The sequence below is a fragment of the Neovison vison genome, chromosome 6 (genome assembly GCF_020171115.1).
Source record: "Neovison vison isolate M4711 chromosome 6, ASM_NN_V1, whole genome shotgun sequence".
NCBI classification, from domain to species: Eukaryota; Metazoa; Chordata; class Mammalia; order Carnivora; family Mustelidae; genus Neogale; species Neogale vison.
The window spans coordinates 202,754,929-202,781,788 of record NC_058096.1 but is presented as its reverse complement, the minus strand read 5'-3'; the positions used below and the strand labels follow the sequence as shown (position 1 = coordinate 202,781,788).

The 26,860-nt window shown below is 54.0% G+C and overlaps 1 protein-coding gene across 2 annotated transcripts in view; it reads right to left on the bottom strand.

Annotated features, from left to right (window-relative positions):
• Positions 1 to 26,860, bottom strand: part of LOC122909345 (store-operated calcium entry regulator STIMATE) — a 48,414-nt gene that overhangs the window by 4,240 nt on the left and 17,314 nt on the right. Inside the window, exons 2-7 of one of the 2 annotated variants that reach the window (XM_044253397.1) lie at positions 13,530 to 13,578; positions 11,662 to 11,757; positions 8,285 to 8,406; positions 3,684 to 3,796; positions 2,151 to 2,228; positions 1,286 to 1,435 (exon numbers count right to left, since the gene is read on the bottom strand). In XM_044253397.1, coding sequence (XP_044109332.1) covers positions 1,286 to 1,435; positions 2,151 to 2,228; positions 3,684 to 3,796; positions 8,285 to 8,406; positions 11,662 to 11,757; positions 13,530 to 13,578 — 608 coding nt within the window. The remainder of the gene's footprint in view (positions 1 to 1,285; positions 1,436 to 2,150; positions 2,229 to 3,683; positions 3,797 to 8,284; positions 8,407 to 11,661; positions 11,758 to 13,529; positions 13,579 to 26,860) is intronic. The other variant, XM_044253398.1, reaches the window with a different exon arrangement.

Here is a 26,860-nt window from a genome sequence, read left to right as displayed (position 1 = left end):
AGACCCTTCCTGCCCACCTGCCACGCTGCTTGCAGACTCCTCAAGCCTCTGAGCACTGGGAAGCCCAGGGACAGTGCATCATGAGCTCCTTCTCTCCCAGGGAAGGGACAGCTATTGTCACCTTTCTCCGGACCACTCCCCTGGGGGGTCCCTGGTTACACCTCTCTGGCTTCCTGCCGCCCGTCCAGGCATGGCAGCATCACGAGGCACTTTGTCCGTCTGGCTCAGACCTTTGCCTGTACCTCATTCCATGTCACTCTGTCCTTCCCTACGGGACACACGCTGCTCTGGCCATGAGGGGTTCCAATGACCCAGAGGCCACCCCATGTGATCACAACCCCTCCTGAGTGATTGCTTCTGCCTGTAGTGTTGCCACTCACCTAACGTTCATTACGACCAGATGGGCCCCGTGCCAGATCCTGGGGACAGCTAGAGAAGATATGGGCTTACCCTCTGTCCTGCTCCTCCAGTCAGCTTTCCAAACTTCCCCCAGGGGGCCCCCAGAAATCAAACAGACCATTCCAAGGTCCTCACAGGGCTTTGTGAGCACCTCAGTGTCAGAAGGATCACACCGTGTGAGAAGGACCTATTCAGACACTCACCTTCACCTCATCCAGTCTGAAGGTCTCTCAGGGAAGACATTACCTCAGCCATTTCTGCCTCAGCCATTTCTGCCGCCCCACCCTCACTGCAGAGCTGCACACACCGAGAAAGCTGATGAGGCTCTCAGGAGACGGCCCTGGCCTCGCCCCGCAGCACGCAGTGGGCAGGCCACCCAGGAGCATTGCTCTGCCTCCATGCTTCTGTTGATGACCACCAGTCTCCCCAAAAGTCAAAACCTTTGAACTTAGGAAACCTGACAATAAGGGCAGGGGAGGTTCCAGGAAGGTCTAGCTACCCCTATGTTTTAGAAGTTTCTAGTGGGCTTAGCCAACACTTCTGCTGGTCTGTAGTGGTAGGCAGGGACTGAAACACCTTAAGGCCTGAAGGTCAACTATCAGGCCCATGAGAGTCCTTGCCAGCTTCCCTGGAACAAGGCAGCCCCCCTCTTCCCTGTCTTCCTCCACTGGCGGAGGTCCCGACTGCTGGAGATGAGCTCCCGCCACCCCACTGGGCACTCCACCTCCCTGCCATGGGAAGGCCAGGGGACGCAGGAATGGGTCCCTCCCTGCTGGATGGAGCAGTCAGCGTCTTCTTCCTCCCCTGGCCAGGGCTGGGAAGACCAGATGCAGCAGAGGCCAGAGACCCCATTGGGATGGGGTGTGGCATGAGGGCATGGCCCTACCTCAGACTCTGACTCTTCGTGGGACGCGGCCCTTCGATAGCGGACCTTGCTCCCGTTCCTCGAGTCCTGGTTGGCTCCCCTTTCTTCTAGTTTAGCTTTCGTCCTCCCCTTCCTCATGAGGAAATTGTCCACTACCCAAAACATCAAAGCCTGTGGGGAGGAAATGTGCATTTTACTCTGGGATAAGGCATCTGTCAAAGCACAGCAGATCCCCATTGCCAACCTTCCTGCCTGCTCCTGATTACGATGTCTAGAACAAGGGGAAGAAAAGCCTCCTCCAGTCCCCCAGCTTTCTCACAAGCTTACAAAGAGATTCCCACCCTCCTCATCCTTTACTTCTGCTTTTTTATCGGAGACCCAGCAAGAAAACCCTAGTCCTCTTCACCCTGAGTGCTGGTAACCGCTGGGGACTAGCCACTGGAAAGGTTTCCGGGCTCTTACTGTGGGCTGCAAGGCTGGCCTGCGCACTCTGCCATGACTGTCACCACGTGACTTTCTTGTTCCTTCCATTTTCTAACATCTATCCAGCATGCTTATGAGTCTCTCTTGGAGCTCTGGGGCCAGGGATGAGGCGGGCTGGATTCCGAACATCCCGATCTACAAATTGCTCGCTGTGCATGCAGAGGGCCTCCTCGGCGGGAAGTCCCCGGCAGGCAGGGCAAGACAAAGTTCTCAGGACCCTTCCTCTTGCACAGGTTGCCTAGAGGAGGGATCTGCCTGCTGAGGAAGCAATCCTGCCATTTCCAGGTCTGGGGTGGGGAGGGGCCTGGGGGCTGTAAGGGGCTTTCTCTGTCAGACTCAGAACTGAGAACAGGACACTGGAGGGCAGGGAGTACGTGGGGATAAAATGCAACATGGCACTGACGTTGACAAAGAAGGGGACGATCAGCATGACGATGGCCAGTTTCAGGTCTGGGTTTTCAATGGGGTTCAACAGGGCCACCTGTAAAGAGAAGCAGACTCCGTGAGGTCGGGAGAGACCACATAGAAGGGGCCTGGGGGCAGCGGGGCAGCAGCACAAATCATCCATGAGGCCCTGAGAAGGGTGGCTTGGCTCAGACGACACCCCTGGAACCCTGACGGGAACAGTGCCTCACAGCCAGGGCTGCATGGTCCATCCCCAGATGGGAATGCTGACAAGGGGCAGATCCCCAGGTGGGAGAACACCTGCAGCAGTTAGGGTTTTAGCCGCCTTCCTAGTGCCATGGACCTGGGAAGCATAATGGGCTTACAACCACCAAGCAGGGCAGGGCCCACCCACCAGGCAGCGCGGAGGGTAGGGGTGGTGGGGCTTTGGGGTGTTGGAGAGAATGAGGTCGGTGGATGCCCATTACGGACACTAGCAGTGAGGGACCAGACCATTTTCTAGCAGAAATCCTGCACCCCAACCACCTCTTGAAGGACAAAAGCTCTGAAAAGCCTTGGTTTATTTTCTTGAAAAATAAAACTCAGACACAAATAAAACCAAAGGAGGGGCACTTGGGTAGCTTAGTCAGTTATGCGTCAGACTTCAGCTCAGGTCATGATCTCAGGGCAGGTCATGATCTCTCCCTCTTGTGTTCCTGCTCTCTCTCAAATAAATGAGTAAAATCTTAAAAAAAGAAAAAAACACCACACACATGACAACAATAACAAAAACAAAGAAAGGCCAAGTTCTGAGCTACTCGAAGACTCTTCAGCCGGTTGCATGCAGCCATGTGGGGGACTTGGGCAGTGTAGGGCCCAGCACCGGGGCCAGAGGGCAGCGCCGAGGGAACCCTGGAAACAGCCTGTGAGCAGCTGTTTCCTGCAGCCGCCAGAGTCTTGATTAAACCACTGGCCAAGAAAAGTGTGGAGGACATGTGCAAGTGGAGAGACACCTTCCCGATAGTTACAGTAGTGAGGCTTGTAGACTGTCTCAGCCAGGAAGCAGCCCGAGGGCAAGGACACTTGTCCCCACTGGCCTTCTGTATCGCAAAGCTTTTTTTTTAAAAGATTTTATTTATTTATTTGACAGACAGAGATCACAGGTAGGCAGAGAGGCAGGCAGAGAGAGAAAGGGAAGCAGGCTCCCTGCTGAGCAAAGAGCCCAATGCAGGGCTCAAACCCAGGACCCTAAGATCATGACCTGAGCCGAAGGCAGAGGCTTTAACCCACTGAGCCACCCAGGTGCACCTGTATCGCAAAGCTTAATCGAGGGCAGGCACTTGCACTATTCAAGTAGATGGATGCTAAGTAGATGGATGCTTGCTCCCGACAGGCAAGCCAGACCGAGTTAGTGGAGGTGGGGGTGGGGGAGAAGGAAAAGAAAGAAAAGATTTGGTTTTCCAATAAGGTTAGGGCGTGTGGGTGGTAGGAGAACAAGTACTGTCTTGCTTGGCAGCCCAAGGAGCTGCTAAAGAATGGACAAGAAGCAAACCTTTTTCCACTGAAGTATGAGGAGAACGATGAAGACGACAGACTTTTCAAAAATCATGATCACGATGTAAAGCACACACTGCCCAACCCAGGCTCTGCACTGCAGAGGGTCTCCTGCAGGGACAGCAGGTGCACAGTCACGCGGGGCCCGGATGCCAGGACCCAAGCCCATGTCCCCGCCCCATGCCCACAGCTCCAAGGAGCCCTCCGGCCCCCCAGCCCACCCTAGACCCTGGCTCTAAAGCCACTTCACGAACCCCCGAAGCACCAGGAATCACTTCAGCCCCACCAGACACATGCAGGTGTTTTAGACAAAATCACAGAATTCCTAATTTGGAGATACCAGAGTGGGGTTTCTTTTAAGAGATTCTAGGATGTAATTAAGGAGACTAAAGTTAGTAAGTGCTCACTGTCAGGGCTCAGAGAGCTGGCTCTTTTTGTCCACGGGCAGAGCTGTGTGAAGGAAGACTGCTATTATTATCTGTTGTTGATTTTTCCAGTGACTGTGGTGCTATCCAGCCTTTCCTCCACCCGTGGACTGCCTGATGTTTGTGACTACGGAGGCAGCAAACCTCCCCTTTGCTGGTCTGCTGCCCCGAGCCAGTCGTCCCTGCTGCTCCTGCTGCCCTCAGCCCTGAAAGCAGAACTCGGACTGGAGGAATCCTGATTCTGTCTCTATGAGGCAGCCCAAAACAGCTGCACTGGGGACAGGGAAGGAAAGTGGGGGCAGACAAGCAGGAGGAAGGGGCTGTGCGTGGGGCCGGGACAAAGGTCCATCTGTGACTCATCCGTCACTCTCCATTGAGAAATGGAGAAAGGCAACAGTTCACGCTGGGGCACATGCAGGTCCTGGAGGGCCTCCAGAATGTTTCAGAAAAGACTAGAGGAAGTGTGGAGGACCAGTCCCAGGGACAGATCTATATCCTTGGGGACAGGCAGAACTCATGGGATGGGCCCCCAGGGAGCCACACATGCTAAAGTGGGAGACCTAGGGAAGAGCCAGGGGATGGTGGGAGGCAGCTGGAGCTGGCTCCGGATGCTCTGCTGGGGTTGCCTGAGCACCACTCGCCAGAAGAGGGGTGGAGGGCAGCACTTCAGGGGAGGCAAAGGCCCCCCTGTCTAGTCTGTGAGGCGAGAACTTGCCCCAGAGAGAGGACTCCAGTTCCACCGTGCGACGGAAGGTTTCTGCAGCCATCCCCGTCCAGGCACGGGTGCCGGAGCCGGCCCAGCCCGGCCAGAGCCTGCCAACGGGACGCTGCGGGAGCGCACATGAATGCCTTCGCACAGCTGTAATGGACACCACACCAGGCCATTCCCTTTTCTGGAAAACCTCGGGAGAAGGGTGCAGAAAGCATGCAGAGAGCCATCGGGGCTGCTGCTAAGCTCGCCCTACTTTCACTTCTGGTATTAGACACATCTAAGCCAAAAAACCACTTCAGAAGCACAATCCCTCCAGCTAGATTTTTAATGCAGTGCTGGAATCCCTTCAGTCAACTGCGTGACCTTACTGAGAAAAGTTCTCAGAAGTAACAAATCAAAATATTTGTCAAAAATCATTAAGATCAGAGACCAACAGAAAGCACTAGTAGGAAACATCTCTGAACAGGGACCAGCATGTTTCAAGTCAGCAGACTAAGGGGCCACACTTCATATCAAAAGAAATGTGCTCGTTCCATGGGCCCGTAAGCTTGCAGTGACTGACAGAGAGGGACAGACGCCCCGAACCCCGCATTGCCCCACACTGTTAAGTGTCAGCGCCATAGCTCGGCCATGGTTGCATCTTCATTTACATGCTTTAAAAGGACAGCTAAAAAACATGGTAAGAAAAGGGAAAGTCCTCTGTAAATGCGTTCCCACACTCTCCTCCTCCTCCATGTCCCGACCACCAGGAGCCCTGGCTGGAATGAGCACGTGTGCTGGTCTGCTTTGCTCCTTGGAGCCTCCCAGACATTCCCCACTGTCTCACTGTTCAAGGACAGACACACCAGGCATTACTGACATGTCCTGGACAATCTCAGGTAGACGGGTGTTGTGTTTGTTGAACAAATTCCTCAGGAGAAATCGCAGGGATAGGGCACAAATGGACAGAACCTGTCCGTCTCCCAAAGGCTTCAGGAAGAGAGCATCAGGACAGGGCCAGCCAGCAAAGCCCACAGACCACTGGTCCATGGGACACAGACCTGCCTTCAGAGCTTCTGCTGCGGGAAATGCTGCCTGGTCATCAAACCACAAGCACACCTATCACCTGGATTTTGTCTCCTCCCCCCTCAGGGCTCTGTGACTTATTCCCCAAGTCCCATGTGCTTGTTGGCAAGTTCAGCCTCTCCTCTAAAGACAAAGGAAGCACCTAAAAAACAAAGCCCTCTTCTTCACTTAGCTGAGAAGAGAGCTATGGGGCCGACATGGAAATATTGCCTCAAGAAGATGGGCCTGTTAAGGTGTGGCAGGTGAAATGTGGCCCCACAGACACATCCACACCTGAGTCCCAGGGACCTGGCACTATGGTAAGTCTCGTGGCCCAGGGCAAGTATGGCTGCTAACCAGCTGCTTCTAAGATGGGACAACATCCCGCAGTATCTGGGGGGCCCGGCGCACTCACACGGGCACTGGAACGAGATCTGGAAGGAGAGCAGGATACCATCGGAGAGGAGCCTTACCTGCTGCCTCAGGGGAGACGGGGCCACAAGCAGGGAGGGCGGCCAGCCTCTTAGGAGCGGCAGACTGCCAGGACATGGATGCCCCCTCTAGAGGCTCCAGAAGGAAGCAGTCCGGCTCACACCTTGACTTTAGCCAGGGCGACCCAGGTGGGATGCCTTACTACACAGGTGTAACGTGAGACACCTGCTGTCGGAAGCCACTGGTTTTGTGGAAATTTCTTGTAGCAGTGACAGGACACAAGAAAACAGGTAGAAAGAGAAATCAGGTAAGAGAGGACGTGCACCGTCCTCCCTCAGCCCGGGGAGGGAGGACTCAGGATGGTCATCTGGAGACACCCTGGTTTGAAGGCTCTGGGAAGACGAGGGTGGGAATGGGTGGTGCTCTAGGACGGGACCTGCTTTCCCTCTGTTGGGAAGTCAGGGTTGGCGGCGGGGGTGGGGGTGGGGGTGGTCACTGAGTGGCACGTGACTGGCTGTGATGGCTCTCCGCAGTGTGGGTCACTACAGCTGAGTCGAGAGCAGCCTTCCAGGATAGATCTGAACGGCAAGCAGTGAGCAGCTCTGATCTTGGAGGCGGTGGCAGATGAGACCATGCCCGCCCCCAGCTGTGCGCTGGCTTCCGGAGTCACTCAACTCCTCTGGGTACCTAGCCTATAAGTGAGGATGACGCTGTGGTCCACAGGTGTCCTCCAAGCGGAGGGATCATGACTCGGGGCTTCTCGGAAGACTTCCGTCGAGCCACAGGAGCGTACGCCGTGTGTCATACGCTATCTTAAGTCCGTGACTCATCAGGCATCAAGTAACAGGGCTAAGAAAAGCCCTCCCCTGAGTTCATCTCCCCTCAATAGAGACAAACAATTACTTAAGAATTCTAGAAATACCCAAGGCTCTCAAATAGTCGGTTCCACGGATCGGCTCCCCTTCTACGCGTTAGTGCCTTATGAGGCTTCAGTCCTCCAGGAGTGAGTGACCCTGAAGCTGCGCCAGGAAGTCCGCAGAAGGGGTGACCAGGGAAGGAGAGTGGAGATCCAGAACTCCTTCCTTCTTGTCCTGTGTGTCCCTAGGTGGCTGAGGCCCCACTGATGCTGTTCTCACTGAGACCAGGAGCTCACGCTCCCAGACATCAGGGGCCAGGCGTGAAGGCGGGAGAGACCTGTCATTGCCCCTGAACTCCGGGGCCTGAATGCCCAGGGTGTGGCAAGGCCTGAGGAAGGCATCTCACCACAGCCCCGTGGAGGCTACTGCCACGCTTCTCTGGGCAATGTGTTTGTGCTCAGAGAGTATGGGGGCAGCTTCCTAAGCAGGCCCTTGTCCTGGGGGTTTGAGAGAAGGGAGGGGGTCAAAGATGAGCCAGCAGCCACAGGTCACCTGTTTTAAGGCTCACCTGTGAGTGAGGATGGACCTGGGGTTCCTAGTGACAGCACACACCTGATGCTGGTGGGAGGCCAGCCTCCAGTTAGGAGACAGTAAGGTGACTTGGCCATGGGGTGGGGGATGGATAGTCTTGCAGCGAGATGGCCCAATGACAGGACAGGCAAAGACACACAGCAGAAGAGGGCCACCTCCCATTTCTCTAACGAGGTGGGTGGGCTGGGTGAGAAGCCCAGCAGGGTGAGGTGGCCTCAAGGCCTGCAGGTGGGGCCACTGGTGCTCTCTAGTGGAAGAGGCCAGAGCTGGGCCCCTCCCCGTGTCTAGGGTCTCCTGGCTCCTGCCCCGGAGTGGCAGTGAAGTGTGTTCCTCCACACCTCACGTGTGGCACTCTGACACTAGCAGGGCGATGGTGTTCAGGCCCCAGAACCAGCCCCCCGACAGAGGATACAGCCACCAGCTCCTGAAGCTTCCAATCCACCGGCCTGGAGAGCTGACTGGGGCGAGGAGGAGAGCGCCCCCCCTGCCCTCCCGAAGGCCCCCTCCACACCCCCATCCAGTGTCCACGCCACATTACCATATTCGCCAAATCGCAAGGACTCCCACTGCTGCCACTCCACCAGGACACTGACGGCGCGCACCCCCACGTAGATGAGCAGCATGCCCACGGTGGCGTCCAGGAGGAAGTTGATGAGGTACCTGGGAGCACAGCACACAGTGGCGCCGTCAGGAAGCACCACCCAGGTAGCAAGGGCCCCTGAGCCCAGCCCTGGGTGCTTACCAAGACCAACTTCAAGCCTGAAGTCCCAGCACTTTGGCCTGTTCTGGGGGGGCCCATGCAAGAGTCTCCAGGGCTCACTTCCAGGAGCCCCAGGGAAGCCTCCCCATGATAGCATCTGACACTCATCAGGGTCAAAGAACTCGAGGGAGGAGTGCATAAGGGACAGAGAAACCTGAAAGACCCCTAACACTCCCACCAGGAAAGACTTGACCCAGGACAGAGTGCCTAGAAACAGCAAGGACGTCAATAGGGAAACAGAACTTAATTCATTAAAAGAAATCTGCACCTTGACGCTGGTCACATGCACGACCCCGAGCTAGTGCTGCTGCTCCACGCGGTTCAGGACGTGGCTTCTGGGGTTTTTTGGACCAAAGAGGGCAAGGCCACAGGCCCCTCTCTCATCCCCATGTTTCAGAGCCTGCCATGGAAGCAAGCGTATTTCTAGAGAGAGCTTTATTCCCATGGAAAAGGCAGGCTGACGGAAGGAGAGTAGGGTCAGAAGAGCTCGCCCACCATGATCCTGTGTTCTTGTACTGTCTGTTTCCATGTGTCTGACACACACCTCCTCCCTCACCAAGGAGAGGCCCTCCTCAAGGGCCCTGTACCCAGATCTTGCCAGGCACCCTGACCACAGGTGCCAGCGCTCCAGACAAAGCAGCAGACAGGCAACCACTGGGTCAGGTACCGGCCCCCTGGGATGCCAAATGGCTTGGAAAGCTCTCCAAGTAGTTCCAGATGCCACAGACCATTTGTGGTGCTTTCCCATTGCCAAGGCCGGAGATATTTCATGCAGACTCTGACCCCCACCTAGAGACCGAGGCTCTGGGGCCGGGCACACGCTGACTCTGGAGAGGGTTCACCATGGGGCCCAAGTGTGGCCAGAAAACCAGAAGGGCGGACAGCGTGCCTCCGCCTGCCTTTCCTCATTAACATCACAAGGGGTCACTCTCAGACCAGAGACCAAGGCAGAGCAGCTGAGTCCAAGGCGACTTCTCCAGGTTCCCAGCTGACCCCAGACTAAACTACTCTCAGATGCTTACATCTAACTGGTTTCAAATGGTTCTCACATCTGGGGCTCGCCCTGAAAGTCACAAGAACTCGTGACAGACATGTGTTGGTTCATTCATTCCCTCCCCAAACATTTACACCTATTGGGCACCAGGCTCTGTGACGAAAGACGGAATGCTCCCTACAGTCTACCCAACACATATGAGGCCGGGGGACAGGCTGGCTTCAGATCCCAGCTCCATCACTACTCGTCCGTGTGAATTTAAGTTCCATGCTCTCTCTGTGCCTCAGTTCCTCAGGCTGTAAAACGAGGATAACCAAAGTATCTAAACTGTAGGGCTGTTATCGGGATCGAAAGAGTCAGTATGTGTGAACAATGCCTGCCATGTAGTAGGTGCTAGACCAATGTGTGGTTTAAATCCTGGCCCCTCAGAGTCCCAGAACCCGGGATGTCACAAAAGCTGAACTTCCTCCCAGAGTATCTGGACGGAGCAAGGAGCAGAGCGCCCAGTCCATGGGACCCCTGCACCCACAGGGGCAGCTCGTCCCTCCTGTACGTTTCTGGTCTCCCGGAGCTGAAGCTGGCCCCCCTTCCAGTCTGCAGCTTCCCAAGATGCCTCAAGGCCCGCCCGGCCCAGCCTGTCCCCAACTTGTGAAAAGTCACAGGGCAGAGCCAGGATGGCAGGACCTGGAACAGATCCCAGGGCCTGGGCGCCTTCCACTGCCCAAACACTGCCTGCTGCTGGGCTCTCACACCTTTCCTAACTTACAACAACATCCTCCAAATGAACTGTTAACTCCCTCACTGAGCAGCGACCCTATGGTCCCCAGTGGTGCTTACACTCAACAAGTCCTGAAACCTGCCCAGGAATCCTGGGGATCTGGTGGGACACAGGCCAGGGGAGCAAAGTGGGGCTCGGTCTGGCCTCTTAGTCAAGTGCCTTCACCATACCAAGCTCCACCTTGGGCCCTTCCTCCTCCAGGCGGAGCATTTGAGAGCTGTCAACAGCCCCTTCTCCCTCCTGGCTGTGATTCAGTTTGCCAGTGTCCTTCTTACAGCTGTATCGTCTTCATTTCGCAGACGGCCAGCGGAGGTGCTGCAGGGGAGAGGCACGCCGCCGACGCCGCACGAGGAGTAACCTTAGTGCCTCCAGTGTCAGCCGCTGCCTTGTGGGCTATCCCAGTCAGCAACGTCAAGACCATTCACCAGAGGATGACTCCAGCCTGCTGGGGGCTCAGGGGATGGAAGGACAACCATCTCCTAACCATCCCCCTGAGGGAGGATTACCTTTCCAGTCACCTACTTTGGGAATGCACCCACACGTCCAAACAGATCATAGCCTTTCCAGGTCTCAGAGAGACTCTAGGCAGGGAGACGTCATAGCTTCCTGCTGAAATCTCGCCCTGGACTAAATCTGCAGTCACCAAAAAAGGGAGGCTTGAAAAGAATCTTCCAGTCCAAATGATCTTAAACATACACGAAGCCTCTTGGCAAGGGACTCCCCAGCTCTCCCCTCTGGTCTCTCAAAGGCGGGGCAGGACAGCAGTGGGCGTGCTCCAGGCAGAGGGCGGCGTGAGCAAAGGCACCGAGGCAGGAGACAGCTGGTGGGGTGGAAGGCCTCCAGCACAGCATGAGGGGAGCAGCAAGTCTGAGCCGGGAAGGAAGGAGATGGAGCTGGGATAGGGTAGGGGAGTCTCTTTTCCCACTCCCTCGGCTAAGAGAGGCACCATTATGAGCCAGAACCACCCATGGTGTTCAGGTCCAAGAGGTCAATGATGATCCACAGTGGCTTTGACCCCAAGCGGCTGGCACCACAGAGAAGCCCCCCCATGGGTCTTATTCTAGCAGAGATACTCCTTCAGGGCGCTATGATGCCCCACTAGGGGCCACTCCCTACCGGGAGACATAAGGATTACTAGAACGCCAAGGGCCAGAACTCGGATAAGCAGGGAGTCAACACAAAGCCCTCACAGCCGGCTGACAGCTGTGTGTGTGAACCCACAGGCAGCACAGACAGGGGCTCTCTCAGGGGAGCACAGAGCACAAAGTGGGGGCTGCCCCCTACCCAAGCTAGAGGGAACACGACTAGTGGCTGAAAGCAAGGTCAGTCTGCATTTTCAGTGGACAGCTGGGTGACGTCTGTCCTCGAATACGGGCCACTTACAGTGAGCAAGGGTCCTCTTCAGTGAGATCTGCTAGGTACACATTTGCAAAGTGGATGAACAGCATTCCTATGGCTTGTTTAGAAGTGTCTAAAAACCTGTACAAAATAGGATCAGCACTTGTTACCATCCTGACAGGAGGGTTATGCCCAATTTGGGGAAAATGAGAAGTCTGAAACAGGAAGAAAGCCACCGGGGAGCTCCCAACCTTCCCTTTACTAGGTGCCTCTTTCTGAGGTGTCGACACGAACTCAGGCTTGATGTCTCAGTGACCTTTCAAAACCTTCAATAAAACCGCATCCGAACTCCCTAAGAGGCTGCAGATTCAGAACATATACTTAAATACGTTAAACATATATTTAAAATAGGTGTGTTTACTTTTTCACTTTTTGTCACTTCAAAATGAAATGCTGGATCCTGGCTTTTGATGATGTCCAGGGCCCCTCTGTTTTAAAGAGGTCCCGCTCGACGTCCCTCCGAGCTGAAGTCCGTCTGCGCAAGACCAGCAGGACGCGCAGGTCCAGCCCCACAGCTGAAGCCCCAGAGATTCCGGCTGCTGTGGTGTATGCACTGCGCTACGTGGGGTGGGCAACCTCCCTCTGTAAAGGGTCGGAGAGTCTTTAAAGACTCTCTTGAAGAGGTCGGCCGCTGGTCCTCTTGCCACCCCGTGTGAAAGCGGCCGCAGAGCCCGCCGTTCCCGTAACACTTCATTAGGAAAATGGACAGTGGGCCACACACTGGGCCTGTGGGTCATAGTCTGCCAACCCTTGGGCTAGATGGCCGGAGTTTCAAAAGAGAAGAAAACAAGGGTGTTCTGGGGGCACCCACTGGTCCAGATGGGGCCTTTGGTTTCTCCTCTGCCACAAACACCTGGAGACCACGGCCGTCTGTGGCCTCCTGGGCTGGGCACGAAGGGCTGGGCCAGGCCACTGAAGGGGCCTTAACGGCCCCTTCGGACTGAACGGACCTTAGAGGTTATCCAGACCAACTCTATGACTGAAGCTTGAAAATCATTTCCTAAAATACTGGCAAAGCAGAAGTCCCCAAAAGGCAATGTGTGCCCCACAGAGTGCCCCAATTCCAGACCCTCCCCAGGTCCCCCGGCCTAAGCTAGATACCCAGATTTGAGAGAAACCAATGGGGGAAAATAAAAACAAGACTGATCAACATTCACAAGTAAGGCACTGAAGATCAATCAAGCATATGCTCCAACTGCTGTAAAGGCCCTTTAACACACTGATTTATCTGGAGTCTTCTCTGCAGGGCAAAATGACCGTTCTGTTAGCACAGCTGCAAACCTAAGGCAGCCCAAGAAAGTCTGCTTCTAGTGGACGTCCCGTTGTCCTGAAGAGCTGGGTGTGCCCTTCTTTCTGGAGTTCTGTCTTTGCAGGCGGTATCCGAAGTTCTACCACCCTTTAATGAAGGACAAATTGCTACCAGGGGTCATCCTAGGACCAGGAGAGATGAGTTTTGGGGAGAGGAGCATTCCCATGGTGTATCTGACTGTCTCCAGATTCAGAGAATGTTCTGCTTACACATACAGACTACAGAACCCAAGGATTTCTCGTGACCTAACAACACGGAGACAAAATTAAAGGAGCTCGCTGCGTACACTGACCTATCTGTCCCAACCTCTGTTTCCTAAAATTGGGCAGCTGTGTGATGACAGAATAAAGGCAGAGCCTGACGTTACCTAGAGGAACTTCTAGAAGTCTTTTGTATTAGACGTAGTTCCTGAGATGATTAATCCAACTAAGGGATTCCAACACTTTAAGTGATGCAGAATCGCTCCCATTGCCCGCTCCCCTCCCCCCGCAAACCCCAAAGAGTCAATGGCATTCTAGGAAGGTGTTCATATGTACATACGCACCATATCCTCCATGGCCGTCTCTCGTGCTTTGGTTCTCTGAAGCGCTTGACTGGAAGAAAACACACACATTCAGCGGCTTGCCACAGCGACAACAAAGCAAAATGCATACAAGGAGGGTTCCCAGCACACTCGGGGTTGACACTCTAAGTCAAGGTCCTTGCTCTTTTGACATGTGACAATAGACACTAAGCCGTGAAGGTCACAGAGGCCCTGCGCTGCGGGAGACCAGCACAGCCTCGTCAGAACTGGACACTGAGGAAGAAACGACGCCTCACAGGATGTGGAGACTGTCTTCTCCTCCGTCATGAGGTTCTCTCAGAGAGGGCCTGGAGACCACAAAGTGGAAGGCAGCTACTTCCAGCTTCAGGATATGCTCCACACCCAGTGACAGATCCATTCAGCCCCCACCCACCTGCCCAAACAGTCCCTGGGTGCCCACTCCAAGCCAGGCACTGAGGACACAGAGGCAGGTGTCTGGCAGGAGGCCAGGCGCATAACCATCTAGTGAGGCAAGTGCCAGAGGACAGGTATGTCTGAGGCGGGGTGAGGGCACAAAGGAAGGAGGACCACCCCTGGCTGCCTGGAAGGACACTGGCCAGGAGAGGCGGCCCCGGGGGGAGGGGACAGAGCACACACCGCGAGCTCACAGGGACAGGGACAAAACATGGCAGACAAACTGAGCAGGAGCCACATGACGGAGGGTCTTGAATGCCAGGCTAAGGAGTGTGGAATGAACCGTGTAGGGAAGGGAAAGCTGGGAGAGAGTGGTAGGCATAATCAAAGACACGGCTGGAAGTGTGTTTTAGACAAAAGGCTCTGAATCGTGTAGAAGGTGGGTTCCTGGGGCTGGAGAAAATGCCGGCTGAGCCCCGGCACCAAGCAGCGGTGCACCCCACTACAGAACAACCAGTAGGGGTGGGGTGCTCCTTCAGCCACAGGCCAACCTCAAATGGCTGAGGGCTGGCGAGACGCACACCTTCACCTCGGGTGCATAGACACGACCCCAGCAGACTGTCTCCACAAGTCTACCCACAAAAACTGGCCCCTCACACAAGTACCAAGGAAGGGACGCACAGATGCAAGCCGACAGAGGACGTCTCCTTCCTATGAGCAGGAGGCGAGAACCGACTTCTGGCAGAGTCCCGAGCTGCCCATGAGGGTGCAAGAGGAGGAGGAGACAGGGAGGGAGACCCCGGTGGTGCCCAGATCGATCGACCCTAAATGAACACAAGCCTCCTGCAGTTTGCAAAGCAAGAGCTGTTTGTTCACAGAAACAAAACAGGTCGTGGGTTCAGAGAGTCATTTTGAGCGACCAAAAAACAGAAGGAGCTGTAAGGAGCGCTTTGACTCTGTTGATTCATCATAGAGCCGACATACCAACCACATGGAAGGACCTGGAGGTGGGGCCAAGAGGTTCTGCTCACCCAGATGTTTCTGAGAGGCAGGGGCCGCCGCCCCACGAATACGCACGTCTCCCCGGGGTGTCGGGAAGGAGACACAGAGCAGACTGCGCCTGGACAAAACCCTCTGGAGGGAAAGCTCCCAGTTAGGACCAGAGCCGCGTCACACACATTTGTGCTTCTGCCTCAGGGGACTCTGTCCCCATCAGTTTGAGATCAACACAACCCGAGGAGAACATCCTCCTCCTCAGGAGACACATGCTGAAGTACCAGAACGGCTGCAGCTCCCTTGCAACCGGTTTACAGAAAAAAAATTACATGACATGCATTACAATTACATGAAGTAACTGTTTGACAAATCGTGTAATACATTAGAAGTAATAAACACAGTATCAACTATTATATAATACACCTATTACTTATACTAATATGACCCAAAACATATAAGGAGAAGCAAATGTGGTGTTATGGGCCAAATCATGTCCCCACTCCCCCAATTCACATGTTGAAATTCTAACCCCCAGGACCTCAGAATGTAGCAGTAGTTGGAGACAGTCTTAGACGAGGTAATTAAGGTAAAATGAGGTCACATGTGTGGGTCCTAATCCAATAGGGCTCATGTCCTTATAAGCAGAGATTAGGACCCACAGAGAGGCATGGGCCACCATGTGAGGACCCCGTGAGAAGGGGCCATCTACAAGCCGAGGGAGAAAGGACCCAGAAGAATCCAACCCTGCCAGCACCTTGACGTGGGACTTCCAGCCACCCAGTGCATGGTACTTTATGTCAGCCCTAGCACACGGGCACAGGGGGCAATGTAATAATGGGAGAACCTGGATGAAGGATATTTGAGTATTCGTTAAATGACTAGTTGGACTTTCCTGCAGATTTCACATATTTTTGTAATAAAAAGTTGGGAGGAAAACATACCATAAAACGCACGCATGAATATAGCCATTCTGAGGTCCATCTGGCAATGTCAGTCAAAGTTCTCAGTGCCCAGGTCCCTTTAACCTGCACGGCACTGCCAGGTATGTGTTCAGGCATTACTGCAACACGTGCCAAGACATACAGGGCTCTGCACTATAAGACTGCCCAAACAACCCAGAGAGAAACCAGTGTCTGTCGTTGTGGGGTTGGGGACACATACCACGGTACGATGCAACATTAGGCTGTCACTGGAAACAACAAGGTCATCTGCATGGACTGTTACATTAATAATATGCCTCCCATGATTCCGCTCATACCCATTTTTTGGGTTCATATCCATTTTTAAAGGATAAATAAATATTTATGTTGGTGTTATGCATGTGTTTCTTCCCTAAAAGGATACATGGCTATTACTAAGGACTGCCTTTGATGAAAGGAATTAGGGTTCACGGGAGTAGACCTTCTGTATCATTCTGAATGGTTTTAAGCATTCTTCTATTTTCACATGACTTTTACTTCAGAGTTACAAACAAAAGACAACCTGTGTCAGAGACCTGTGCTAAGATGGCAAAGTGGGACATGGGGGATGCAGGGTGGGTCACGGGGGGCTCTGGGATAAGGAAGCAGAAGGTTGTGTGTGGGTGCTGGTCCGTGCTTGGGGTGTGGCATCACACAGGAGCACGTCAGATATTCAGGACGCATTCAGATTCTCCTTAAACAGAGGAGTGTGACTCCTGCCTTCTTCCTCTCCATCTGCCATCCCCTCTCCTCAGAATATTTCAGCATCTAAAATCTTTTTATTTTTTAATTAAACGCAGAAGAAACATTTAAAGAGCTCCTCAAGATCTAGCATGTCAGGAAAACTCGGGAAACTTCGTTCACCCACGCAGTTGTGCTGTACCAAGGGGTCTGTGCTGTGACAGGCTGCATTCAGGGGACGAAAGAGAAAAAAATCCTGGCCTTTCTTGCATTCTCGGGATGGGGCAACAGTGACACTAGAACAGGAAAGAAGAGAGGTCTGGGAAGCGGGTTTGCTGATCAGGAGGTCTGGAAGGTGAGCCAAGACCAGAAGGAGAGGGGTGTGCATCCGGGAAGACTCCAGAGGTGGAGACTGACACAGATCCATGCATCTGTTTGTTTTGGGGGTGGTTCTGGGGCGAGCGGGGTGGTAAACTGAAAGACTCAAGACATTTGTGCACGAGAAATAAGAGCTGCCCCCGGGTCCCTCATGGACAGTGAGCCAAGGCACCCAGGCCCTGGAAGCAAGTCTGCTCCCCACAGGAGCCTGGCAGCTGCTGCCTGGAAGCCATGCAGAGAGGGGCTCAGGCGCAACTCGAGGACAGCTCATCTCTACTTCTGCAGGACGCAGAGAACTCAGAGGGAGCCAGAGGCCAAAGCAGTGCAATCCACCCCTTCCCACAGAGCCACCGCGCAGCCTGAGGCAGAAGGCTGGGGTAGAGGGCACAACTCAAAGTGTAGGTCAGGTCTCTGAAGGCAGAACACCAGACCCAGAATTCCAGGCTCGAGGCAGGAAAAGGAAGAAGAGCCGAATGGGGGATGGAGAGTGGGGCCGGGGGAGGGGCTGTCTGGGTGTGCGGCCCTCAGTGGGCCCTGACACCTGACCCCCAGACCCCTTCCAGTCCCTGAGTGACACTGTGCACCACCACCTCCAGGCTATGGTGGGCTCTGAAGCAGGTGCTCTGTGTATGCATGTGTCCTAAGACAGGCACAGTGTCCCATCACCCCTGAAAAGGAGGCAAGGTCAAGAGCCAGATAGATGTGGCTTTGAGTCCTGTCTCTGCTGCTGTCTAGCGGACGGGCTTTGGTGGGCGTCAGGATTAAATGAGAAGAAACAAGAGGGAAGGGGCTAGCACAGAACTCGTGCTCAGGATGACGACCTGCACTCAGCAGTCCCTGACCTGGCCCCTGCCTTCCTGTTCCTCCTCTCAGTGTCTGCTCTCCGAGGCCTGGCACGGGTGTCTGGGTCTCTGGGAAGCGTGTGACCTTGGGTCTTCCATCTGCAACCTCACCTCTCCACAGGGGCCCAGGATTCCCCGACCCTGCTGTCCTCCCTGTGCTCTGAGTGCTCCTCTGTGTCTCTCTTCTGCCTCCCCATGGTTCTGTCCTCCCTCCACAGGCTCCCCTTCTTCCCAACTTCTCTGCTGTGGGCTCTCCAGCCTCCTCCCCTCCCAGCCTTCACCCCCAGTCCTGCCTGGCCTCACCACTGCTTGGTAGAATGGAAGCATCCTCCCTTCTGGGTCTCCTTACTCTCCTCCCCCACTCAACTGCGGCTCTTCCCTGCCAGCTCTGCAGCTGGGTCCCACGACTACCACGAAACCAGTCCCGGCCTCAGGATTGCCTTCCTGCGCTACGGTGACTGCCTCCTAACAGGCCCCCCCGCCACAGGCTCTCCAACGGCCCTGGCCACCGACCTATGCTTCCTTCCACCCAACCCGAGCACCAGCAGTGCTGGGGACACAGCATCAGATGCCGCTACAGCCCGGTCTTCGCCCTCGGCGAACTTTCCATCCATTACTCTGCGCATCATTTCATTTGTCTTAAAACACGGCTCCCTTCTTTCCTAATCTTAGGCATTTTTAAATTAAAATACATCTTTTGGAAGAGATGAACATATGGAGAGTATATAAAATTCAGAATGTGTTCTTTGGTTAGTGTTTGGATGGTATATCCTTTTTAATCCTTTTTTTTTCCAACATTATACTTAAGATGGGTCCACTGAAAGCAACACACAAGGAAGTGTTTTCTCCGTAAATCTGGCTCACAATTGTAGTGGGTTGAATGGTGGTCTCCAAAAAGATATGTCCAAATCCTGACCCTCCTCCAACCCCATGGATGTGATCTTATCTGGAAAAAAAAGTCTTTGCAGGTGTGATTAAGTTAAAGAACTTGAGACAAGATCATCGTGGATTAATGAGGTGGGCCCTGAATCTAATTGCAAGTGTCCTGGGAGAGAGCAGAAGGCACAGGGGAAGGAGAAGGCCTTGTAAAGCCAGAGGCAGACGGAGGAGTCTTACAGCCCCAAGCCAGGGAACCCCTGAAGAGGAAGAGATGGGGAAGGATTCACCACCAGACCCGCTGGAGGGAGTGTGGCCCAGCCAACAGCTGGATTCTGGACTTCAGGCTTCCAGAACAGAGAGAACTTCTGTTGTGTTAAGCCAAGAAGTCTGTGACCCTAGTAAACTAATAAAGCATTTCTTTTCTTTTTCTTATTTAAAAAAAATTTCTTTTGAGGAGTACAAGCATACTCTGTGAAGTCTCCCTTCCATCTGGAATCCCAGGCCTTGCTTCCCTGCTCAGAGCCAGCCAGTCACCCAGATCTTGTGTGGCCTTCCAGAGACATACCAGGTGAGTCCAAAGAGGGATAGAGATCCCTTTCAAGAGAGACCGACGGTCCCACACTCTGCACACTGCTGGACCCTCGCTGCTCTCACCGAACACCCCCCTTCCCTGACTCACCTACTGTACACGTGCCCCCACCTCTGTTGTTAGAGGCTCTGTGGTCTCCCACCGCATCGCCGCGCACCATGCACTGTCTCTGCCGTGTGGCATCTGTGCCCGTGTGGGTGAACTTTTAGTGGCGGATAAAGGTTACACACGTGCAGCTGATTTCACCACACCACTCTCCAGGGGTTGTCAAAAGCACGTGGTTGCCTGCCCCCCCCCCACCCTTGTCCGCATGGAGCAGGAGCAAACCCAGCAGAGTGTACTAACTGGGCACATGAGTGCCCAGGCGCCCGCGGGGCTCGCCACCACCTACCACCTTTGTCACACGTGCTTTTGGCTCGCAGCTTCCCCAGACGGTACAAAGCACAGCACTCACTCCTCTAGAACTTCTGGAAGTTCTGCACTGTTCGCGCCGCACCACGGGAAGGCAGTGACGGCTTATCTGATTCTACCTGTCGGTCCCACACCAGCAGCCGAGTCACTGACGGCCCGCATGAAGCTGTCGCTTGGTTTTGCACACCTCTCCAAGCCCGCATCTACAGGGTGGCGGCCAGGCACCCCCAACTTCATTCTCCCTTTCAGAGCCTGGCCTGCTGGTGCTCCCACAGGCTTGCTGCGCGACAGAAGACAGCTGAGTTTTACATACAGGCATTTCCTGTCATGTCACAAAGAGGAAGACGTAAGAGGTGGTGTTAAATAATCACGGGGGTGGGGGCCGATGGGGGCGCCTGGCTGGCTTAGTCGGTGGAGAAGGAGACTCTTGATCTTGCGGCTGCGAGTTTGAGCCGAGCCCCGTCTTGGGTATTAGAGATGGCTTAAAAATAAGATCTTAAAAACAAAACAAAAAACCCCACAGGGGTTGGAAGGGGAACAATTACCATGCAGTCCTACTTGGAAACAAGTCATAAAAAAGCACAACTGTTTTGAGATGAAACCACACACTTTTGGAGAGCTGTTTGGTCCATGCCAGGTGCAGTGCGAGAGAAGGGAGTCTAACCCCCTCAGTGTAGAGTGAAGACAATGGTGGGGAGGGGGTGAACTGTGCAGGGTCACCAGGTTGTGACGTGGGCCTGGGATAAAATCAAGCCACCTGAGCCAGCCTCTTCCTCCAGCTGGCCCTGGCAGTGACCCTAAGCCATGCCCTGCCGGTTCTATAAGCCCAGGGGCTGGAGCTCAAAAAGGACCAAAACAGTCCAGGGAAGGAGGCGCTGAGCAAATCCACCCTCAGATAGAACCAGCAATCAAGGAAAATGTTTCTGCACCTCCCCTGACCTCCTCAGTGCTCACTAGTGGTAGGAAAAACCTGAAAGGTTTTAGGGCAGGGAAAGGTCCCAGAAAACCAGATTGACTGCTGGTTGCCTCCCCCAAGCTCACATACCCCCTTCTTCCTTCCTAAGGACTTAGCTGCACAGCTGACAGACTGTTAGCCCCAGACGCCCTTGCAGCTGGAGATGGCCACGGGTAACTTCCAGCTGGACAGTGTGTGAAGCCCAGCGTGAACCCCTTTTCCAAGGAGACATGAAGGGCCAGTGATTCTTAGGGCAAGGAACTAAAGGCAGTCGAGCTGGTGTCAGCTTGAAATCTAGTCTCTGCTTTATCAAAAATGTTATTATTTTAAGCAAGTCACTTTTCTGAGTCTAACTTTTCTCAACTGTCTACTTCGGAGGGTCACTGTGGGGAGAAAAGCAGCTGCAGCTGTGGCCACCGTCACTGGGAACTTATTACAGGTGCTTCAAGGATTCTTTCTAACCTTTATGACAATTTTGAAAGGGATCATTCTCATTTTACAGGTAAGGCCAAAGGGTCTGCCTTGAGGCCCCAAAGGTCAGAAAAGCCGCACCCATGTCTGACTGCAAAGCCCACGTTTCCCCCATTGTCCTGAGGAAGCCTAGCCCAAAGGTGACAAAGGTTCCAGAAGGGCAGATCAGGGCCTCCTGACTCCAGTGTTCTTCCCCGTAAGCCCTCACATACCCGAGTTGGAAGGAACTGAGCATGACGCCCCTCGGTCAGGCCTTTCAGTGTGCAACCCTCTTCCCCCTCCTCAGGGAACATAGTTCGGGCTTTCTGGGCTGGCCGGCTGGGCCCTGCCCATGGCCTGGCACCTTCTGTCTTGGTCCTGTCACTCGCATGGTCACTGTGGCTTGGGAGGGCCCCATGCTGAACTCTCCGGCATCCCTGCAGACTCAGTTCACAATGCTCCAAGACTGGCTCCCTCGGCAGTGAGGCTAAACACCCCTCCACCTGGGTCCCTAAGGTCTCCCATGCATGCTCCTCCTCACACCTCCGGGTGAACATTTCACGTCAATCCTGAGGCTCTGTCTCTCCCACCAGACCACTAGTTAGGGAAGTGGAGAGAGACCTTGTCTTCCTCATGGCCCTGCACCTGGAAGGAAGCAGGCACTTAACTTCGGAGCAGAACGCACTGGAGGAACACTTGGGTCAGAGGCGGCCACAGCTTAGAGCACAGAGTGCCACCTCTGGTCCCAGCCTTCACAGCAACACAGACCGTGGGTCCAAGGGAAGTTGTTTAACCTCTCTGGGCCTTACTCGGCTCCTCCGGACAACGGAAGGAATCCGAGTAGCCCCTCCTGTGAGGATTAACGAGACTACAGGTGAGCGCACGGAGCAAGGACTGGGCACGTTTCAGCAGGACTCTTACGGCTGGAGGAAGAAGCAGTGGCTCAAAGCAGGAGCACACGGCTGAGGGTAACCTGTGCATCCCTCCTCTTACGTTGTGAATCACTGTAACCAGTTTGGAAACTGAAGAACAATTACCTAACACGTAACCATCAGAAAACCACCAAGCCCGCAGGTTGCTAGAGCACCTTCCTTCCGGCCTGCACCTCCCAGGTGGGACCAGAACAAAGCCAGGTCACCAGGGGCTCAGAGAATTCCCCAAATGCAGGGGCTCTGAGAGGTGAGTGCACAGCAGCAGTGACAGGCGTGAGCCAGGCCGGGTGGCCAGGTGTGCCCTAGGCTGCAGCGGCCCGGAGGCAGGCGAGCCTTGAACGCCCACCTCTCCACCCCCAGGGCAGGCTGCACAGTGCCGAAACACCAAAGGACCGGCAGGACGGGCGCCCACGACCAACTGGGAGGGCTCAGAAGCCCACCGGCCGGACACCTGGCTCCTGCTCTGCCTCGTACTGTTCTCAGCGGATGAGAGGAGGAGACGCACTGTGAAATCAAGTCTGGACCTGCAGAATTTCTTCCTTAATCACTCGGAGTCAGGAAGAGAAAAGCACCAACGTGGCACTGATTCAAGAAACACCATGAGACGAGACACCTGTCCCCAGAGGGTGATCCAGAATGGGGAGCAGGTCGGGGCTGCTGCCCATGTGGGTAGGCTGACAGGCACCGCGGGGTTCAGCACGTCTCAGCACTCCTGCCGTCCCCACCTTCGTGCCGGTCCCTCGCTTGGGCCTGTCCACCAGGACAGAATGCCCCAGGCCCTGGGGCCTTTCTTGGTCCCCAAGCCACCTTCCTAACTTCCCACCTTCCTAACAGGACAGTGCCCCTGGTGGCTTCACATACTCAAAATCAAGACATTTTATTATTTTTTTTAAATGGTATATTTTGAAAGTGTTCGATTTCAATTCCAGTTAGGTAACAGAATGTAATACCAGTTTCAGGTGTATAATATAGTGACTCAGCACGTGCATACACCTCCGGGTGCTCATCACAAGCCCTCCTTCATCCCCGCCACCACTTTGACCTCTCCCTCCTCCCCTCTGGCAACCATCTGCTGGTTCTCTGTAGTTAGGAGTCTGTTTCCTGGTTTCTCTCTTTTCTTCCCTTTGCTTGTTTCTTAAATCCCACCTATGAGTGAAAATCATGTGGTATTTGTCTTTCTCTAACTTATTTTGCTTAGCGTAATATTCTCCGGCTCCATTCGTGTTGTTTGCAGGTGGCAAGATTTCATTCATTTCTGTGGCCGCATAATAGTCCAAGTGTGTGTGTGTGTGTGTGTGTGTGTGTGTGTGTGTGTCTGTGTCTGTGTACTACTTCGCAATCCATTCATCAGTCAAGGAACACTTGGGTTGTTTGCATAATTTGGCTACTGTAGATAACACTGCTGTAAACACTGGGGTGCATGTCTCCCTCTGAGATAGTATTTTTGTATTCTTTGGGTAAATACCAAGAAGTGGGATTGCTGGAACACAGGGTAGTTCTATTTCTAACTTTATGAGGCAACTCCATACTGTTTTCCCCAGCGGCTGCACTGGTCTGCATTCCCACCAACAGGGCAAGATGGTTCCCCTCTCTCCACATCCTCACCAACACTTGTTTCTAAAATCAAAACATTTTAATGGTGGAAGTTCAGAGCCAAAAAAGGTTGATGGAAAAGCTATCTTTGGAGAGAGACCTTTCCAGTTGCCCCACAGAAATCACACCCCACGGGCCAATACCACTGCCCTTTTGATCACAGGGCTGACACTGACCCTGCCAGAGAGAAGGCTGCGTTTGCTCACCACCCTCAACAAGCAGGCTGTCTGAGCAGAAGAGGCCGTGAAAGCCACCAGGGAATGCAGAACCCGCAGGCATGAGCCGGGGAGAGCCCGCCTGGGACTGACTGTGGACTTCTGGCTTGACACCTGCCCCACCTCCCCGCCTCTTCCCCGGCCAAGCCTGCAGAGGACGCGCTTCCGAGGCCACCTGCAATGGCTCTTGGCAGCAAAGCGTCCTGCTTGGAGTCACCCTGTTCCTGCAGTAAGGCACGACTATCCGTCCATTTATTCGTCCATCTGTCGATCCATCCACCACACGGCTGTTGGTGGAGGTCTCAAAATGCCAATAAAATCCTACCACCCACTGCTCCACTTAAAACCCCCAAAACACATACATGTGCCAACAGTCAAACTTCACACTGAAGACGTGTGCATTTTACTTCATGTAAATGATACCTCCACGAAAATTTTCAAAACGACAAAATGGACACAACTCTCCTCCCAGCCCTCCTGCCTTTCCACAGCAGCCAAAATAAAATGCAGGCTCCTTCTTGTGGCCAAGGGACCACATGACTTAGGGTTCTGCCCGCTTCTCCGGCCTCATCCCCGCCGTCCCTCCCACCACAAGGGCCTTCTCTACGCACGGCACACACCAATCTCCATCCTGCCTTAGCGCCCTGGCTCACACGGCACTTCCTGTCCGGACACTGTCCTCCTGGCCTGCCAAGTGGCGGCTCCTCCTTTCTCTTCTCGTCGCAGCTCTCAGCCTCCTTGGAGGCCTCTCCGGATCCCTGCACCCCAGCCATGTACATCCTGCCCTGCTTCCATCCCTCACCCGCATTTTCCCCTTCGATCATCTTCTCCACGGTTACCCTTCTTGTCTCAGGATTTTTTTTTTTTTAAAGATTTTATTTATTTGAGAGAGAGCACGATGAGGGGGAAGGTTAAAGGGCAGGGGGAGAGGGAGAAGCAGACTCCCCGCTGAGCAAGGAGCCCAATGTGGGGTTCGATCCCAGGACCCTGAGATCAGGCCCTCAGCCGAAGGCAGAGGCTTAACCCACTCCACCCAGGTGCCCCTCATCTCAGAAATCCTTATGTGCTTCCTTGACTACTCTCTGTCTTCTCCCCCTAGAAAGTAAGCTCTGCAAGACCAGGAACTATGGTTGTTTACCCCCATGCTCCTGGCATCCAGAGGGCGCCTGGCTCTTCATAGGTAGCTAAACAGTATTTGTTGAACAAAGGAATGCATTCAGCCTGTCACTTAAGACATATTTATTGAGTACTGTCCAGGATTTATTTTTAATTCACTAAGGTCCATGAATTTGCAAGACGGGTTCTCCCAGAAGCTTAGCCTGCAAGCCCTTCATTCTGCAACAGGACAAAACTGCCTAGCCCTTTGGTTTTGGACAAAGTAATCTGCCAGCAAGACTGCCCAAGGACAGCCACCCCAAACCTCTCTTCCTCCTGACTGGCCACAGGGCAGGGAGAACCGGCCAGTCAAGGTCTCCCTCACCACATTTGGCCTTGGATGCAAAACCTAGACAATCTGGGTTTGTAAACAGCTGCAATGCTGGTCACCATTTTTTGGTAAAAGGACCGGATGAAGCCAAGGGTCACAGTTAGTCAGCTTTAATCCTTCTACATGGAGGTTCTGCCAAAGGTTGAGAAAGAAATGAGAAAAAAAAAACCAAACTGTCTAGCAAATAAATATGCTTAGCTCTCTAAACATGGGGCCTCCTTAGGACCCCAACTTCCCCTGGGAGCAGGGTGGCTGTGCCATCTGCTGACGACGACGGCCTCAGCAGGGCCGAGGGGGCAGGGTCACTGTGCAGGCGCTCCACGGGGCTCTGTGCGACGGAAGGACATGTGAACGGCTGATAAACACACAAGAACACAGGCAAGCTCAATCAGGTGGGTTTTAAAAATGCAAATTATTAACTACACTCTGCCAGAGTAGCCAAGATGAAAACACTGGGCAAGGGTATTAGGAAGCAGGGGCTCTGGGGGCACCTGGGTGGCTCAGTGGGTTAAAGCCTCTGCCTTCAGCTCAGGTTGTGATCCCAGGGTCCTGGGATCGAGCCCCGCATCGGGCTCTCTGCTCGGCAGGGAGCCTGCTTCCTCCTCGCTCTCTGCCTGCTTCTCTGCCTACTTGTGATCTCTGTCAAATAAATAAATAAAATCTTAAAAAAAAAAAAAAAAAAGGAAACAGGGGCTCTGAAGCTGCTGGTAGACAAGTAAATGCGGATGTGTAGGGGAGCAGATTTGTGATCTTGTCCCCAGAGTCCCCCAGCTGAGAGGGGACAGTTGGCTGGTGTCAGGGTAGCCACAGTGAACAATGGAGCCCTGTGAGACCCAGGGACACGCTGGAGGAGGGACGAGTGAGGCCTCCAGCACGCAGAAACTGAAGAAGAGGAGCGGGAGACCTCCTGAAGAAGAGGAGCAGATACTCCTAAAGAGGGAGGGCTTGTCCGTGTAACTTCTTTCTCCACACTGATGGAGGCACCACACGTAAACGGGCTGGGGCTGGCCTAGGGCAGTGTCCCTCGGCTGCTGGGGACCCTCCAGGTCTGGGGAATTCTGAGACACGCTCCCGGCCTGTGTCACCCCTGCACTGCTGACCCAGACTCCCTGGCCATAAATTTCGGAATTTCATTTGATCTCAGAGGATGGAGATGGGTGTGGTTTTTTCCCTATCGACCCACAGATGACTTGGAAAGTTGGCAGTGGGTATTTTCGGAATATCTATCATGATTTTTAACTGTTTATACACCGTGACCCAGAAACTCCACTACTACTGAATACATCAGCAGTGCATACACCAGTAAAGGAGGAGGAACATGTAAAAGGACCATGGCCCTTAGGATGGGGAGCCCAGGCTGCCCCAGGAAAGGTGGGTCTGAGTCAACTTAGGATTCCTCAATTCCCAGTGTTCGCTCTGTCCACCTGCCTGCTAGGATCCCTCCAATCAATTCTCCTTCCGTGAGGGCACTAAGAAACGACCAGCCTGTGGCCTGGTGGTCACAAGAGGCAGTTCCAAATTTTTCTGCATCCCTTGTCCGATCATGCAGATTGCAGAGGGAGTGGCCGCAGG